Below are 14,711 nucleotides of genomic sequence, written 5' to 3'. Positions count from 1 at the left end.
ACCGAGGGTGGGGCTGAGCAGAGCGAGGCTGGCGAGTTTGGAAAGTCCCAGAGAAACAAAGAACAGTCACCTCACACTGACCTGAATGGGTATCATCAAAAAGTCTATGAACAATAAATGATAGAAAAGGTGGGGAGAAAAGGGAACCTTCCTACACTGTTGGAAGAGTTACAACCACTATGTGGAGAACAGTACAAAGGTTCCTTAAAAGAAAAAAAAGCGTCTGCCTACAATGTGGGAGACCTGGATTCGATCCCTGGGTACGGAAGATCCCCTGGAGAAGGAAATGGCAACCCACTCCAGTACTCTTGCATGGAAAATCCCATGGACGGAGGAGCTTGGTACTGTACAGTCCATGAGGTCACAAAGAATGGGACACGACTGAGCGACTTCACTTCTTCACTTCAAAAATAATAAATAAATAAAAATAGAACTACCATATGATCCAGTATTCCCCCTCCAGGGGCATATATCCAGAGAAAACCACAATTTGAAAAGACATCTGCACTCCAATCTACACTGCAGCACTATGTACAACAGCCCAAACAGGAAGTAATCTAAATGTCCATCAGCTGGGGGAATGGATAAAGAAAGTGTGGCACATAAATAAAAGGGAATATTACTCAACCATTAAAAATGAAATAATGCAACATGAATAGACCTAGAGATCATCTAACTACCTGAAGTAAGTCAGAGAGAAAGATAAACATCATGTGTTATCACTTATATGTGGAATCTTAAAAAATGATACAAATGAACTTATTTACAAAACAGAAACAGAGTCACAGACTTTGAAAACAAATGTATGCTTCAGTTCAGTTCAGTTCAGTTGCACACCAGCCCTCCCTGTCCATCACCAACTCCCGGAGTTCACTCAGACTCACGTCCATCGAGTCGGTGATGCCATCCAGCCACCTCATCCTCTGTCGTCCCCTTTTCCTCCTGCCCCCAATCCTTCCCAGCATCAGAGTCTTTTCCAATGAGTCAACTCTTCACTTGAGGTGGCTAAAGTACTGGAGTTTCAGCTTTAGCATCATTCCTTCCAAAGAACACCCAGGACTGATCTCCTTCAGAATGGACTGGTTGGATCTCCTTGCAGTCCAAGGGACTCTCAAGAGTCTTCTCCAACACCACAGTTCAAAGGTATCCATTCTTCGGCGCTCAGCTTTCTTCACAGTCCAACTCTCATATTCATACATGACCACAGGAAAAACCATAGCCTTGACTAGACGGACCTTTGTTAGCAAAGTAATATCTCTGCTTTTGAATATGCTATCTAGGTTGGTCATAACTTTCCTTCCAAGGAGTAGGCGTCTTTTAATTTCATGGCTGCAATCACCATCTGTAGTGATTTTGGAGCACCCCAAAATAAAGTCTGACACTGTTTCCACTGTTTCCCCATCTACTTCTCATGAAGTGATGGGACCAGATGCCATGATCTTTGTTTTCTGAATGTTGAGCTTTAAGCCAACTTTTTCACTCTCCACTTTCACTTTCATCAAGAGGCTTTTTAGTTCCTCTTCACTTTCTGCCATAAGGGTGGTATCATCTGCATATCTGAGGTTATTGATATTTCTCCCGGCAATCTTGATTCCAGCTTGTGCTTCTTCCAGCCCAGCATTTCTCATGATGTACTCTGTATATAAGTTTAATAAGCAGGGTGACAATATACAGCCTTGACGTACTCCTTTTCCTATTTGGAACCAGTCTGTTGTTCCATGTCCAGTTCTAACTGTTGCTTCCTGACCTGCATATAGGTTTCTCAAGAGGCAGGTCAGGTGGTCTGGTATTCCCATCTCTTTCAGAATTTTTCGCAGTTTATTGTGATCCACACAGTCAAAGGCTTTGGCATAGTCAATAAAGCAGAAATAGATGTTTTTCTGGAACTCTCTTGGTTTTTCTATGATCCAGCGGATGTTGGCAATTTGATCTCTGGTTCCTCTGCCTTTTCTAAAACCAGCTTGAACATCTGGAAGTTCACGGTTCACGTATTGCTATGCAGCTAAATAAATAAATAAATGCTTGCTAAGTTTCTTCAGTCATGTCTGACTCTTTGCCACCCTGTGGACTGGCTCCTCTGTCCATGGGATTCTCCAGGCAAGAATATTGGAGTGGGTTGCCATTTCCTTCTCCAGGGGATCTTTCCCACCCAGGGATCAAATCCTCATCTCTTAGTCTCCTGCACTGGCAGGCAGATTCTTTACCATTAGTGCCAAATAAAGCCCCAAATAAATAAATAACTTTCCATGATGCCTTGCAAAATCGGGTTTGGAATCATTTGGCTTCTTTTGGAATGTGAACCTCTAAAAATGGCTTTTATTCATTTACACCAAGGACCTAGAGTTGAAACATGTCTAGTCATGGGCAGTCTGAAAGTTTGCTCTTTGGAATCATATCAATAGCAAGAATTGCATATCAATTGCGAGAATAGCACCCCGCCCTCACCTTGGTCACAGATTCAGAGGTCAACTGTACCACATCATTTTGTATGAGATACATTAGCATTCCCCATTCTAGTAGCCAAGAGGGGTCTTGGAACTAAGCACTCCCACCCCATCCCATGGATACTGAACTCATGTTCATGCCCAGTAGTTTCAGTCCCGTCCTACTCTTCATGAGCCCATGAACTGTAGCCCACCAGGTTCCTCTATCAATGGGATTCTCCAGGCAAGAATACTGGAGTCGGCTGCCATGCCCTCCTCCAGCGGAACTTCCTGACCCAGGGATCGAACCAGCATCTTCTGTGTCTCCAGGATTGCAGGCGGGTTCTTTACTGCTGAGCCACTGGGGAAGCCTGTGGATGCTGAGGGATGACTGTAATTCTCCCTATGTTTGGGGAGACAACCAGTGCTCCATCTTTGGTCCTCTCCCCTTAGCCAACTTTGCCAGACTCCTAGTGTGTTTCTGATGGACTTTATGAGGAGAGAGACTCAGAGACAAGGAAGATGCAGAGACTCAGTCATACTGAGAGAGAGAGAGAGATCTGGAGAGTTTCAGAGATATATGGAGAAGCATAGAGTTGAAATGGGGTGTGGGTCAAAAGGAATATAGTCACAAAGATATACCTGAAGGGACTTTACTGGCTGTCCAGGGGTTAAGACTCTGTGCTTCCACTGCAGGGGGCACAGGTTTGATCCCTGGTCAGCCTCAGTTGGTAAAGAATCCACCTGCAATGCAGGAGACGCCAGTTCGATTCCTGGGTTGGGAAGATCCCCTGGAGAAGGAAAAGGCTACCCACTCCAGTATTCTGGCCTGGAGAATTCCATGGACTATATAGTCCATGAGGTTGCAAAGAGTCAGACACGACTGAGCGACTTTCATTTTCACTTTCTCTCAGGGAATAAGATCATGAATGGAACATGGCACAGCCAAAACAAAACAAAAAAAGATATACTTGGAGATTCTAGAAGATTGTGGAGATGGGAAGAGATGTGGGGAGCAGGGAACATTAGAGCAGGGAGAAATGTACAGGAAGGAGAGCCTGTCAGAACAGGGAAACACCCAGAGAATGGAGAAACAGGTAGAAAGACAGGCTCAGACTCAAGGAGAGAACCTGCTTCAGTTATCCTAACACTGAGGTGTCCTGAATGTTTGGCTCAAGCTGGGTGAAACTGGAGATGCAGAGGTGAGTCCTCAGTCTGGTTGGTGGGGAAAGAGGAGCAGACATCAGGCCTAAAACAAGGAGGAGAGGTACAGGGATAGCCAGGAGCTCAGGGGAGAGAGAGGCCAGGAAAGCAGGGACCCTCAGGCACTTTACTGTGAGGATCCCCCAAATAAAACCTCCTCAGCCCTGGGGCCCATTCCTAACTGTTTTGGCAGGATCTCTAGACAGTAACCTGTCCCTTGAAGGCATGCACGCCTTCTGGGGGTTTTGTAGTGTTAGCTGTGAGGCATCCTAAGAGTTAGAAGCTACCATCACTCTTCCCAACTGTGTGACCTCAGGCTCAAAACTTAACCTCTTCTGGGCCTCTGTTTTCTCATCTGTAAATTGTGGCTGAAAATAGTTCCTCCCTCACTGTGAAGATCTAAGAAAAGATAACAAGCATCCCAATGTTCACAGCAGCATTATTTACAATTGCCAAGATACGGAAGCCACCTAAGTGTGCAGCCACAGAGGAATGGCTAAGGAAGATGTGGTGTATATACACAATGGAATACTACTCAGCCATAAAAAAAAATTTTTGCTGTTTGCAGCAACATGGATTGACTTGAAGGGCATTCTGCCAAGTGAAATAAATCAGAAAAAGGCAAATACTGCATGCTGCTGCTGCTGCTAAGTCGCTTCAGTCGTGTCCGACTCTGTGCGACCCCATAGATGGCAGCCTACCAGGCTCCCCCGTCCCTGGGATTCTCCAGGCAAGAACACTGGAGTGGGTTGCCATTTCCTTCTCCAATGCATGAAAGTGAAAAGTGAAAGTGAAGCTGCTCAGTCCTGTTCGAGTCTTAGCGACCCCACGGACTGCTGCCTACCAGGCTCCTCTGTCCACGGGATTTTCCAGGCAAGAGTACTGGAGTGGGGTGCCATTGCCTTCTCCCAAATATTGCATGATATCACTTATATGTGAAATCTAAAAAATAGAACAAGCTACTGAATGTAACAGAAAAAAAAAGAAGCAGCAGACTCACAGATAAGTACAAACTAGTGGTTACCACTGGGGAACAAGAAGTGGGGAGGGGCATTACATGGGTAGAGGATTAAGAGGTATAAACTATTAGGGGCAAAATAGGCTACAAGGATATACAATGCAAATGGGGAATATAGCCAATATTTTATAATAACTATAAATGGAATATAACCTTTATATTCAATAAACTGAATCACTATACACTTGTGATTTATATACTCTTGTCAGCAACTATATTTCAATTTAGAAAAAAATCAAATAAGTGCACGCTTGCCAAAAGGTTGGCAGATCAGCTGGCACGGAACAATTTCTAGGTGTTTTGCTCCCAGGGAGGTGGCTCTCCTTATTTCATCATCCTTGACTCCTTCCTCCTTTTACTATTTCCTCTCCATTCATTACTAAGCCCTGTTGAATTAACCTCTCCAATCAGATCATTTTGCATCATCATGCCCTCTGCCCCAGTCACAGAGGCAGCAAAGCAAGGACGTAAATGACACGGATTCCAGGGCTAGGCTGCAAGGGTTCAAATCCTGGCCCTGCTTCTTTCTGCTTGAATAAGTCTTCGTGCCTCTTGTTTTCTTTCGGCTGTTCTGGGTCTTAGTTGCAGTATACAGTATCTTCAGTTGTGGCATGAGACTCCTAGTTGCAGCATGTGGGATCTAGTTCCCTGACCAGGGTTTGATCCTGAGCCTCCCGCATTGGGAGCATGGTGTTTAAGCCACGGGATCACCAGGGAAGGCCCAGTGCCTCATTTTTGAAAAAGAATTCATTTCTTTTTATTTTTGGCTGTGCTGTATCTTCCTTGGGGCGCATGTTCTCGTCCCTACGCACGGGCTTTCTGTAGTAGCAGCCAGTGGAGGCTACTCTCCAGTTGCCAGTGTGCAGGCTCTAGCGGCCGGCTTACTAGCTGTGGCACATGGCCTTAGCTGTCTCACCGCAACGAAGAAAGATGTGAGCTCTTCCTGGACCAGGAATGGAAACCATGTCCTCTGGATTGGCAGGCAGATTTTTAACCACTAGACCACTAGACCGGGGAAGTCCCACTGTGCATCATTTTTATCATAGTAGCACCTCCTCTCGAGAAAACTGCTGTCAGGATTAAATGAATGAACATCTACAAAGCACTCAGGACAATTTCTGATATAAAAGATCAGATGCTGTAATGATAATATAATTATTACAAAATTATATTATTTTTAAAAGCTAATATAATTAATATATAACAGCCGCCTCACTGACTTGTCTTCCATTCTGCCTCCCAATGATCCATTTTCCATGCAGTAACCTTTTAAACCTATTTAAATGAACCTTTTAAAATGTTAAAGAAGAGACTGAAGACTCACAGCAAACAAATCCAACGTGTGGATCTTGTTTAACTACTGATTCAAACAAACCAAGCATAACAAAAATATTTTTATGGAATAGGAGGCCTGGTATATAGCTTCAAAAATCACCCGGGAGGAGTGGGTGGGGAAATGAGCCCAGATAATCCTTCCTTATAACTCCCTTGACTGCCAGGGTTTGCCAGATCTTGTGGATTATCAAACTGAAGACCCACCCATGCGGGGGTAGTTTATGGGCACTTCACGATCATTCCTGTGCGGGGCGGGAAGGTGCACCGTCACGTAATGGTGCCAGGCAAGCCACCCTGGGCCTAGCTTCAGGAGCTCCAGCCAGGAACGCGGGGGCCCGGGAAACGTGGACACTGCCGCCCTCCCTGCCCCAGGGCCTTAGCATTGGGGTGCGAGGGGCTGAGAATCGTTAATCACCCAACGGCGAAAAGTGTCGGGCGCTGTGCAAATAACGTGACTTGCACTGGGCATCGGCTCCCTCTGAGCCTGGAGTCCCGCTTCCGTCCTCTCTCGAGGAAATGGCTACCCTTTCCTTGCCAATGCCTTTAAGGGGAGAATAGGAAGCGGGTTCTTGAAACTGATTCGCGAGACGGAACTCAAGCTCCCAGCGGAATTCTCGAAAAGAAGGGGAACATAAAAAGAGAAGGCTGTCTCAGTGATCTCCGAGTTAGGTTAACTCCTGCACGTACTTGACCCCAGCCAGCCACCGTAGGCCCCGCAAGCCGCAGGACACTTTCCTCCGGTCCTTCGGCCTGTAGCTGTGCGCCTGCTCGCCAACTCGCTGGCCTAGAGAACCCACCCACTCCTTCCTTTCCATCTCCTCCGCAGCAGCCCCCGCGAGCCGCGACTGCGCATGCGAACTGACGCCCCCAACGTCTCGGCGTGGGAGGAGGGGATGGAAATGAGGCTGGGCCCAGCAGCTCGCGCGCGCTCCCTCCTTTTCCCTCCCGTCGTTGGGCGCGCGCCGGGTGGTGCAGCTCCCCAGCATCCGAAGGCAGCTCTGCAGTGGCCACGGCCGCCGAGGGAGGGGCCCGGAGCCCCGCCCCCAGGGAGGGGCCGTCCTCAGGTGAGGGGGCAGGGGTTCGGACCCAGGCACCTGGGTCTCGGGAAGTGGAGTGGGGCCTGCACGCCACAGTTCCCGGAGAAGGACCCATTGGGGTCCTGATGCATAGGTTCCGGAGGGGCTGCATTGCCCCCTGAGCCTTGGGAGGTTACATTGATGCCCGAATGCCATGATCCCAAGGGGTGCGTGAAGGCTCGGACGCTTGCGACCTCGAGGGAGAAGTCCATTATGGGTCTCTGGATCGCAACACACGAGCCACGCTCTTTCTGTGTCTTTCTCCAGGTCTCCCCTCTCCTCTCCACGTCTCCAGCTCCACTCCGTGGTTGAAAGGCAGTGCACGCGGCGTCAATGGACTGAGACTGAGCCAAGAGCCGGGTAAAGCTACCTATTGGGTGTGTATTACCGCACACTGAGCTCGTAGGCCCCTCCCCTGGGACAGAGTTGCTGAGCAACCGACTTCGGGTCCTAATTGTATAGCTCCACCCATCCGCGGCCGGTCCCGCCCACCCTGGGCTTAAGCCCCGCCTGCTCCGCGCCCGGGGCGGCTGGGAGTTCAAGTTGTAGAGGCCCCACCCACTCCGCCGGAAGGCTCAATCGCGGGGTCTAGGTTCCAGACTGCTTCTGGGTCGGGTTTGCGTAACCCCGCCCACTGCGCCCTTAGGCTCCACCCACCCTCGCCTTCTAGGACCCGACGTGATAGCTCCTGCTCCTGAACAAACCAACCCCTGAATATGGGCTCTCAGTCCTATCCCCAACAGCCTGATAACCCCCGGCGTCGCCCCCTCTCCCGGCTAGGTCCTCCCTCTAGGTTTCTGGGCCACAGGATGCTGGAGCGAGAGACGGAGTCTGCGGCCGGGGGCGCCGAGCCTAGTCCCACTGACAAGGAGCCTGTGATCAAAAGAGAAGGTGAGGGCGTCTCCACCCGGGGTAGGGGGCGTTCTCCAGGAATTGGGGCCAAGAGAGTCACGTATTGTGGGAACCTTAGGGTGACAGTTTGAGGGCCCAGGGTGATAACCATTTAGGATCCCTAAAACGCAACGTTCTGGGGAATCCTCCAGGTTGTCTTTGGGGGACCTCAGTGATCCTCTGTAGGGATTTCAGGGTTATCACTTGGGAGGATCCTGGAAACGAACACTTTAGTGGCTTTGGGAAAGCTTAGGTCTGGGGTTCCAGAGATGTAACTCTTTGGAGCCTGCCTTAGGAGGATGCATGGCAGTGGGTGAGGAGCAGGATCAAGCCATTTGGGGAACCTCAATATGACCCTTGAGGTGTCCAGATACCCTAAAATGTCAAGGTCTAGGGGGAGTCTGGTCTAGATTCAGGGCATTAGCTGCTTTCTGGAGCCCACCAACCCGCCTGTTCCCTAGCTCCCGACCAGGGCCCGCCGCAGAAGCCCAGCCAGTCTGTTCCAGAGCCCGCTGCCTCCACGGGGGCGCCTTCCCGACCCCGTCGGCGACCCCCGCCCCAGCGCCCGCACCGCTGCCCTGACTGTGACAAGGCGTTCTCGTACCCGTCCAAGCTGGCCACCCACCGGTTGGCACACGGCGGCGCCCGCCCCCACCCGTGCCCCGACTGCCCCAAAGCCTTCTCCTACCCCTCCAAGCTGGCTGCCCACCGCCTCACGCACAGCGGCGCCCGCCCGCACCCGTGCCCGCACTGCCCAAAGGCCTTTGGCCACCGCTCCAAGCTGGCAGCCCACCTCTGGACCCACGCGCCCACCCGCCCCTACCCATGCCCCGACTGCCCCAAGTCCTTCTGTTACCCCTCCAAGCTGGCGGCCCACCGCCACACGCATCATGCCACTGACGCCCGCCCCTATCCTTGCCCACACTGCCCCAAGGCTTTTTCATTCCCCTCCAAATTGGCGGCCCATCGCCTGTGCCACGACCCCCCGACCGCGCCGGGCAGCCAGGCCACCGCGCGGCACCGCTGCTCCAGCTGCAGTCAGGCGTTTGGCCAGAGACGCCTCCTACTCGTTCACCAGCGCAGCCACCAGCCGGAGAGCCCCGGGGAGCGGGAGTGAGCGCTCCTCTTGGCTCACTGGCTCCTTCTGCTGCCAGCCCCCGTCAATAAAGAGGTGGCATCTCTAAGCCAGGCTGTATGGACTTGCCTCTTCCAGGTAGACGAAAGGGAAGTTGACCCCGCATTGGGCTCAAACTTAGAGGCGGAGGAATCCTTTGTTTGGGGGAAAGGAAAGTGTCATCCATAAGAGTTTGCACTGAGTCCCAACCCTGGACCTGGAGGCGTGGTTAGAAAGGTCTTGGCTCTGGTTTCCACCCCACCTATTCATATGGCAAAGGTTAAACTGCTAGCATTGTGTGCTGCTGAGGAGTGTGGAGACAAGCTCTCCTTGTGAGTTTAAATTAGTGCCTCCACTTTGGCCATTTACTGTGTGTGTGTGTGTGTGTGTTAGTCAGTCGTGTCCGACTCTTTTCGACCCCATAGGTCCCTGTAGCCCCCCAAGCTCCTCTGTCTATGGAATTCTCCAGGCAAGAATACTGGAGTGGGTAGCCATTCCTTTCTCTAGGGGATCTTCTTGACCCAGAGATTGAACCTGGTCTCCTGCACTGTGGGCAGATTCTTTACCCTCTGAGCCACCAGGGAACCCCCAACTATAGGTGTAAAGAAGTTTGAATGTGTCTATGTTCGTGTCAGCTATTCCACGTCTAAGAATTTATCCTAGCACTTGGGGGGGGGGGGAAGGATATAAGATTAAGGATGTTCACTGCAGTACAATGGTAGTGCCAAAGATGAGAAATAACCTGAGTGCCCATTGATAGGGGACCAGCTAAGGAATTACAGTACAGCCACAGAATGGAAGATGTAGCTGCAGAGGGGAAAGTCAGCTCTACATGTACTGACATGTAGAATTCCCAAGGCATACTAAATCATAAAAGCAAGCACAAAGGGTATACTACCAGAAGTATACAAATTTTTTTAAAGCCCAAGCTTTGGAGCCATCTTTGACCCACTACGTAAAAGCCTCAGGGCCTCAGACAAGTTTTGTGATTTCTCTGGACTTAGATGCTTTATCTATAAAATGGGAATTAAAAAAAAAATTTTGGCCACACTGCACAACTTTCGCAATCTTAGATACCCAACCAGGGACTGAACCCAGGCTGCTGGAGTGAAAGCACTGAGTCCTAACCACTGGACTGCCAGGGAATTTCCAAATGGGAGTATTATAAGGCCTTTACAAGCATCTTTTGGGGCAAAGATGGTTCCCCTTTTGGAGCCCGTTTCTCCTGCTATAAAACAAGGATGACTGAGCTAACAGTGGACTGCTGTTCATTCTACAGACATGTATTAGGCAGGTACTGTGAGCTGGGCCCTGCACAGGGTGTTAGGAACACGGCAATGGACAAGACAGACCTGGTCTAGTGAGGAGGTGGACACCAGCCAGAGTTGCAAAAACAAGAGAAAGAAGCCAAGGAACTTCTCTGGTGGTCCAGTGGCTAAGCCTCCATGTGTCCAATGCAAAGTGCCCAGGTTTGATCCCTGGTCAGAGAACTAGATCCCACCAGCTGCAATGAAGATCAAAGAGCCCATGTGCTGCAACTAAGACCTGGTTGTCCTTCAGTGGCTAAGTCGCATCCTACTCTTTGTGACCCCATGGACTGCAGCACGCTAGGCTTCCCTGTCCTCCACTATCTCCTGGTGTAGCCAAATAAATATTGTCTAGAAATAGTACTGTACAACATATAGGTTAAAAAAAAAAGGTAAAGAAGCCAAGCCCACTTTGAACAAGTAGGGGAGCCTCACCTCCCCCCATTCGAAGAATTATTACACAGCTGTCATAATGAGGCTGGTGATGTTGGCTTGGGAACAGGCTGGAGGTTCGGCACTGGGAGCTCAGATACAGACCTGTGCTTACAAGGTCCTGTCAGGAGATGCTCCCCCCCTGTATACTCAGAGGCTGGGCAGCAGATCTTACTAGGTTTTGCAGGCCATACAGGGTCTGCCACCACTGTCCAGCTCTGCTGCTGTGCCGTAAAGGCAGACAGCCACATTAGGATATAAGGATGAGCGTGGCCATGTTCCAATAAAACGTTATTTACAAACAGCCGGTGGGCGGATTCAACCCGTGGACTGTAGTTTGCCAGTCCCAGCCATAGACGAGCCGGGGCAGGATAGCTAATCGGGAAATGAGCTGAGAGATAAGAGAAGAAAATTAAATGAGACCCGGCAGAATAATGGTCCCCCAAAGACGTCCACGTCCTAATCCCTGGAACCTGAGTTTGTGTTGGCTTCCACACGGCAGAGGGGACTTTGCATACATGACGAAGGATCTCATCTTGAGATGGGAGATTAACCTGATTATTCCAGTGGGCCCAATGTAATCACAAGGGTCCTTACATGGGAAAGACGGAGGCACAGGAGCCAGAGATGTGACAATGGAAGCAAAGACTGGAGTGATGGGGGGCCACGAGTCAAGGAATGCAGGCAGCTTCTTGAGGCTAGAAAAGGCGAGGAAATGGATTCTACCCTAGAACTTCCAGAAGAAACACAGCAAAATAAAATTTTAAATACATACATTAAATTAAAAATAAATTTTAAAAGACAGAAGGAACACAGCCCAGACATCACCAAGTTTTTACCCCAACTTAGACTGATTTTGGTTTACTGACCTCCAGAACTGTAAGAAAATAAAAGTTGTATTGTTTAAATCCTGTGATCTTGGTAATTTGTTACAGCAGTGTACAAATGAATACAGCTCTCCACCTTACAGCATACACAAAAATTAAGTTCCTAGTGATTTAAGATCTAAGTTTGAGACATAAGACTCTGGAGCATTTAGATGGGAATAAAAGAATATCTTAGTAACCTCAGAGACAGAGAAACTGACACAAAAAGTATAAATTGTAGAGGAAAAGACTGGTGAATCTGACCATAAGCAAACCAAGTTACAACTATGATAAAGATACATAAGGGTTGGGTTTTTTTTTTTGGCCCCACCATATGGCATGTGGGATTTTAGTTCCCTGTCCAGGGATCAAACCCATGCCCCCTGCTTTGGGGATGCAGTCCTTTGCCGGACCAGGAGGGAAGTCCAAAGATACAGTATTGTAAGTGTATGCATGCTAAGTCGCTTCAGTTGTCTGACTCTTTGCAACCTTATGGACTGTTCCCTGCCTGGCTCCACTGTTTGTAGGATTCTCCAGGCAAGAATACTGGAGTGGGTTGCCATGCCCTCCTCCAGGGGATCTTCCCAGGGATCAAACCTGCGTCTCTGTCTCCTGCACTGCAGGCAGATTCTTTAGCAGCTGAGCTACCAGGGAAGCTCATTATGAGTGTATACCTGGCATATGCTGTCAGATACAGAGTTAGGAAAGGTCTCCTTGAGGAGCTATTATTTGAGCTCGGATCTGAAAGGCAGGGAGGATGGAATGTGAGGTGGTTTGTGGAATCTCCAGCATCAGGCTCCAGACAAATGAAAACGAGGCCACAGGATGGCAGGCTCCCCTCCCTGGGGGAGGGAGAGCCAAGGGGCAGGATCTCTCCTCGGAAGTCGGCAGTGTGGCCTGTGCCCATGTTTACCATGGAGCCTGTCTTAGCAGATCTTCTGGGAAGCAACCACACCGCTATCCGAATCTCAAGGACACAAACTCATTTGGGATGTGTCCATCTGGTCCAACCTTAGCTTGTCTAGACCAGAGAGCTGACTCCTGGAGAGATGAGATTTGGTCATACCGACAAGAGGACAGGGCTTCCCAGGTGGCGCTATTGGTGAAGAACCCAGCCTGCCAATTCAGGAGACACACGATAAACGGGTTTGACCCCTGGATTGGGAAGGTCCCCTGGAGGAGGGCATGGCAACCCACTCCAGTATTCTTGCCTGCGAATTCCTATAGACAGAGGAGCCTGGCAGGCTATAGTCCATGGGATCAGAGTCGGACAGGACTCAGCACGCACACGCATCATGCCCCTGGTGCTGGAGATTCCACAAACCACCTTGCATTCCATCCTCCCCACCTTTCAGATCTGAGCTCAAACAATAGCTCCTCAAGGCCTAACTCTCAGACAGGACTGCGCACGCATACAAACAAGGGGACAGTGTTGAGTCTGGGTGGGTTCCGTTTTCCTGACATCCTGATGCCCTGCTGCTCCTTGCATGTGTTCCTGCCTTGCTTTTCCTCTGCCTGGAATGGTTCCCCCAGACCCTCCCTTGCTTCTCCCGAGTCCCTGCCGATGGGTGAGTGCTCTGAGATGCCTTCCCCATGACCCTGTCACTCTCATCGCTGGATAACCCCACCCAGCTTTTTCTGCTCACACAGGGTTTATTGCCATGCTGCAAGACACTCGCCATCTCTGACCCCCAGCAGAATGTCAGCCCCATAAGAGCAGGGACTCATGTCTCATTTGGCACACCAGAGCCCCAGTGTGTGGGTGTGCTTGGCACAGTAATGACCCCCCAAAGACACCCACAGCCTAACCCCTGGAACCTGTGGATATGTTACATGGCAAAGGTGAATTAAGAGAGCATAAGGGGGCTTCCCTGATGGCTCAGTGGTAAAGAATCCACCTGCCAATGCAGGAAATACATGTTCGACCCCTGACCTGGGAAGATCCCACAGGCCTCAGAGCAACTAAGCCTGGGCACCACAACTACTGAGCCCATGTGCCCCAACTGTTGAAGCTCACCCACCCTAGAGCCTGTGCTCAGCAATGAGAGAAGCCACCGCAATGAGAAGCCCGGGCAACTCAACTGGAGTACTCCCCGCTTGGTGCAACAAGAGAAAAGCCCACACAGCAACGAAGACTAGTACAGTCAGAAATAAATAAAAGATTTTAAAGACAGCATAAGGAAGGAAGGTTGCTAACTGGCTGACTTTAAAACCAGATTATCCCAGGTTATCCAGGTGGGCTCAGCATAATCCCAAGAAGTCAGTGTCAGAGTGATGCAGCGTGAGAACTCCACCGGCCGTCGCTGGCTTTGAAGATGGAAAGGGGATGGGTCATGGGCTGGAAGTTGGGAAAGATAAGGACGCAGATTCTCTCCCAGAGGCCCAGGAGGAGCAGAGCCCTGCCTGCGCCTTGATGGTTAGCCTGGCGAGACCCATTTTGGACCCCAAATCTAGGTTATAACCTTTAAGACACTAAGTTTGTGGTCATTTGCTCCCCAGCTCTGATCCTGCCCTTTGTCCTCCCTAGGATGAAGTTCGAGCTTCTAGGCTCCCGTCCACTGCACTGCAGGGCTGCCCTGTCCTTCTGCTTTCTACAGTGAGGGAAGGCTCTCCATCGGCACTGTCCAGAGCAGCAGCCAGTGGGCACTGGAAGTGCAGCCAGTGTGGCTGAGGAAGTGAATTGTTCATTTCACTGCTGCCAAGTTTTTGTTTTTTGCCACACCGAATGGCATGCAGGATCTTAGTTCCCTGACCAGGGATTGAACCCATCTTCCCTGCAGTGGAATTGCATAGTCCTAACCACCGGACCACCAGGGAAGTCCTAAAGGTGGTTGTGTTTATTTTGTTTCATACTTTTTTGGCTGTGCTACATGGCATGCTGGATCTCCCCCAACCAGGGATTGAACCCATGTCCCTGCATTGGGAGCACGGAGTCTTAACCACTGGACCACCAGATAAGTCCCCCATCCCACCCCCACCTTCTACCCTGATTCTCTAACACCCAGGTCAGTTCCCACCTTAAATACGGTGGAGCCTTAAAGGGGGT

At 50.1% G+C, this 14,711-nt stretch overlaps 1 protein-coding gene across 4 annotated transcripts; it reads left to right on the top strand.

The window, feature by feature from the left end:
* Positions 1-6,359: 6,359 nt before the first annotated feature.
* Positions 6,360-11,707, top strand: ZNF575 (zinc finger protein 575). Of its 4 annotated transcripts, none has more exons than XM_027515610.1 (4): positions 6,360-7,043; positions 7,323-7,415; positions 7,836-7,946; positions 8,408-11,707. In XM_027515610.1, exons 3-4 carry the CDS (start codon positions 7,865-7,867, stop codon positions 9,061-9,063), a joined length of 738 nt encoding a protein of 245 aa, XP_027371411.1. In that variant the 5' UTR covers positions 6,360-7,043; positions 7,323-7,415; positions 7,836-7,864; the 3' UTR covers positions 9,064-11,707. The 4 variants fall into 4 exon arrangements, with proteins under 4 accessions (XP_027371411.1, XP_027371409.1, XP_027371408.1 ...); XM_027515608.1 differs by having other exon boundaries at positions 6,364-7,043; positions 7,323-7,432; XM_027515607.1 differs by lacking the exon at positions 6,360-7,043 and adding an exon at positions 7,058-7,222.
* Positions 11,708-14,711: the final 3,004 nt, after the last annotated feature.

This window comes from Bos indicus x Bos taurus, chromosome 18 (assembly GCF_003369695.1).
Source record: "Bos indicus x Bos taurus breed Angus x Brahman F1 hybrid chromosome 18, Bos_hybrid_MaternalHap_v2.0, whole genome shotgun sequence".
In the NCBI taxonomy this organism is placed as follows: Eukaryota; Metazoa; Chordata; class Mammalia; order Artiodactyla; family Bovidae; genus Bos; species Bos indicus x Bos taurus.
Note: the sequence above shows the minus strand (reverse complement) of the source record. Positions and strands in the feature narration are given on the sequence as shown.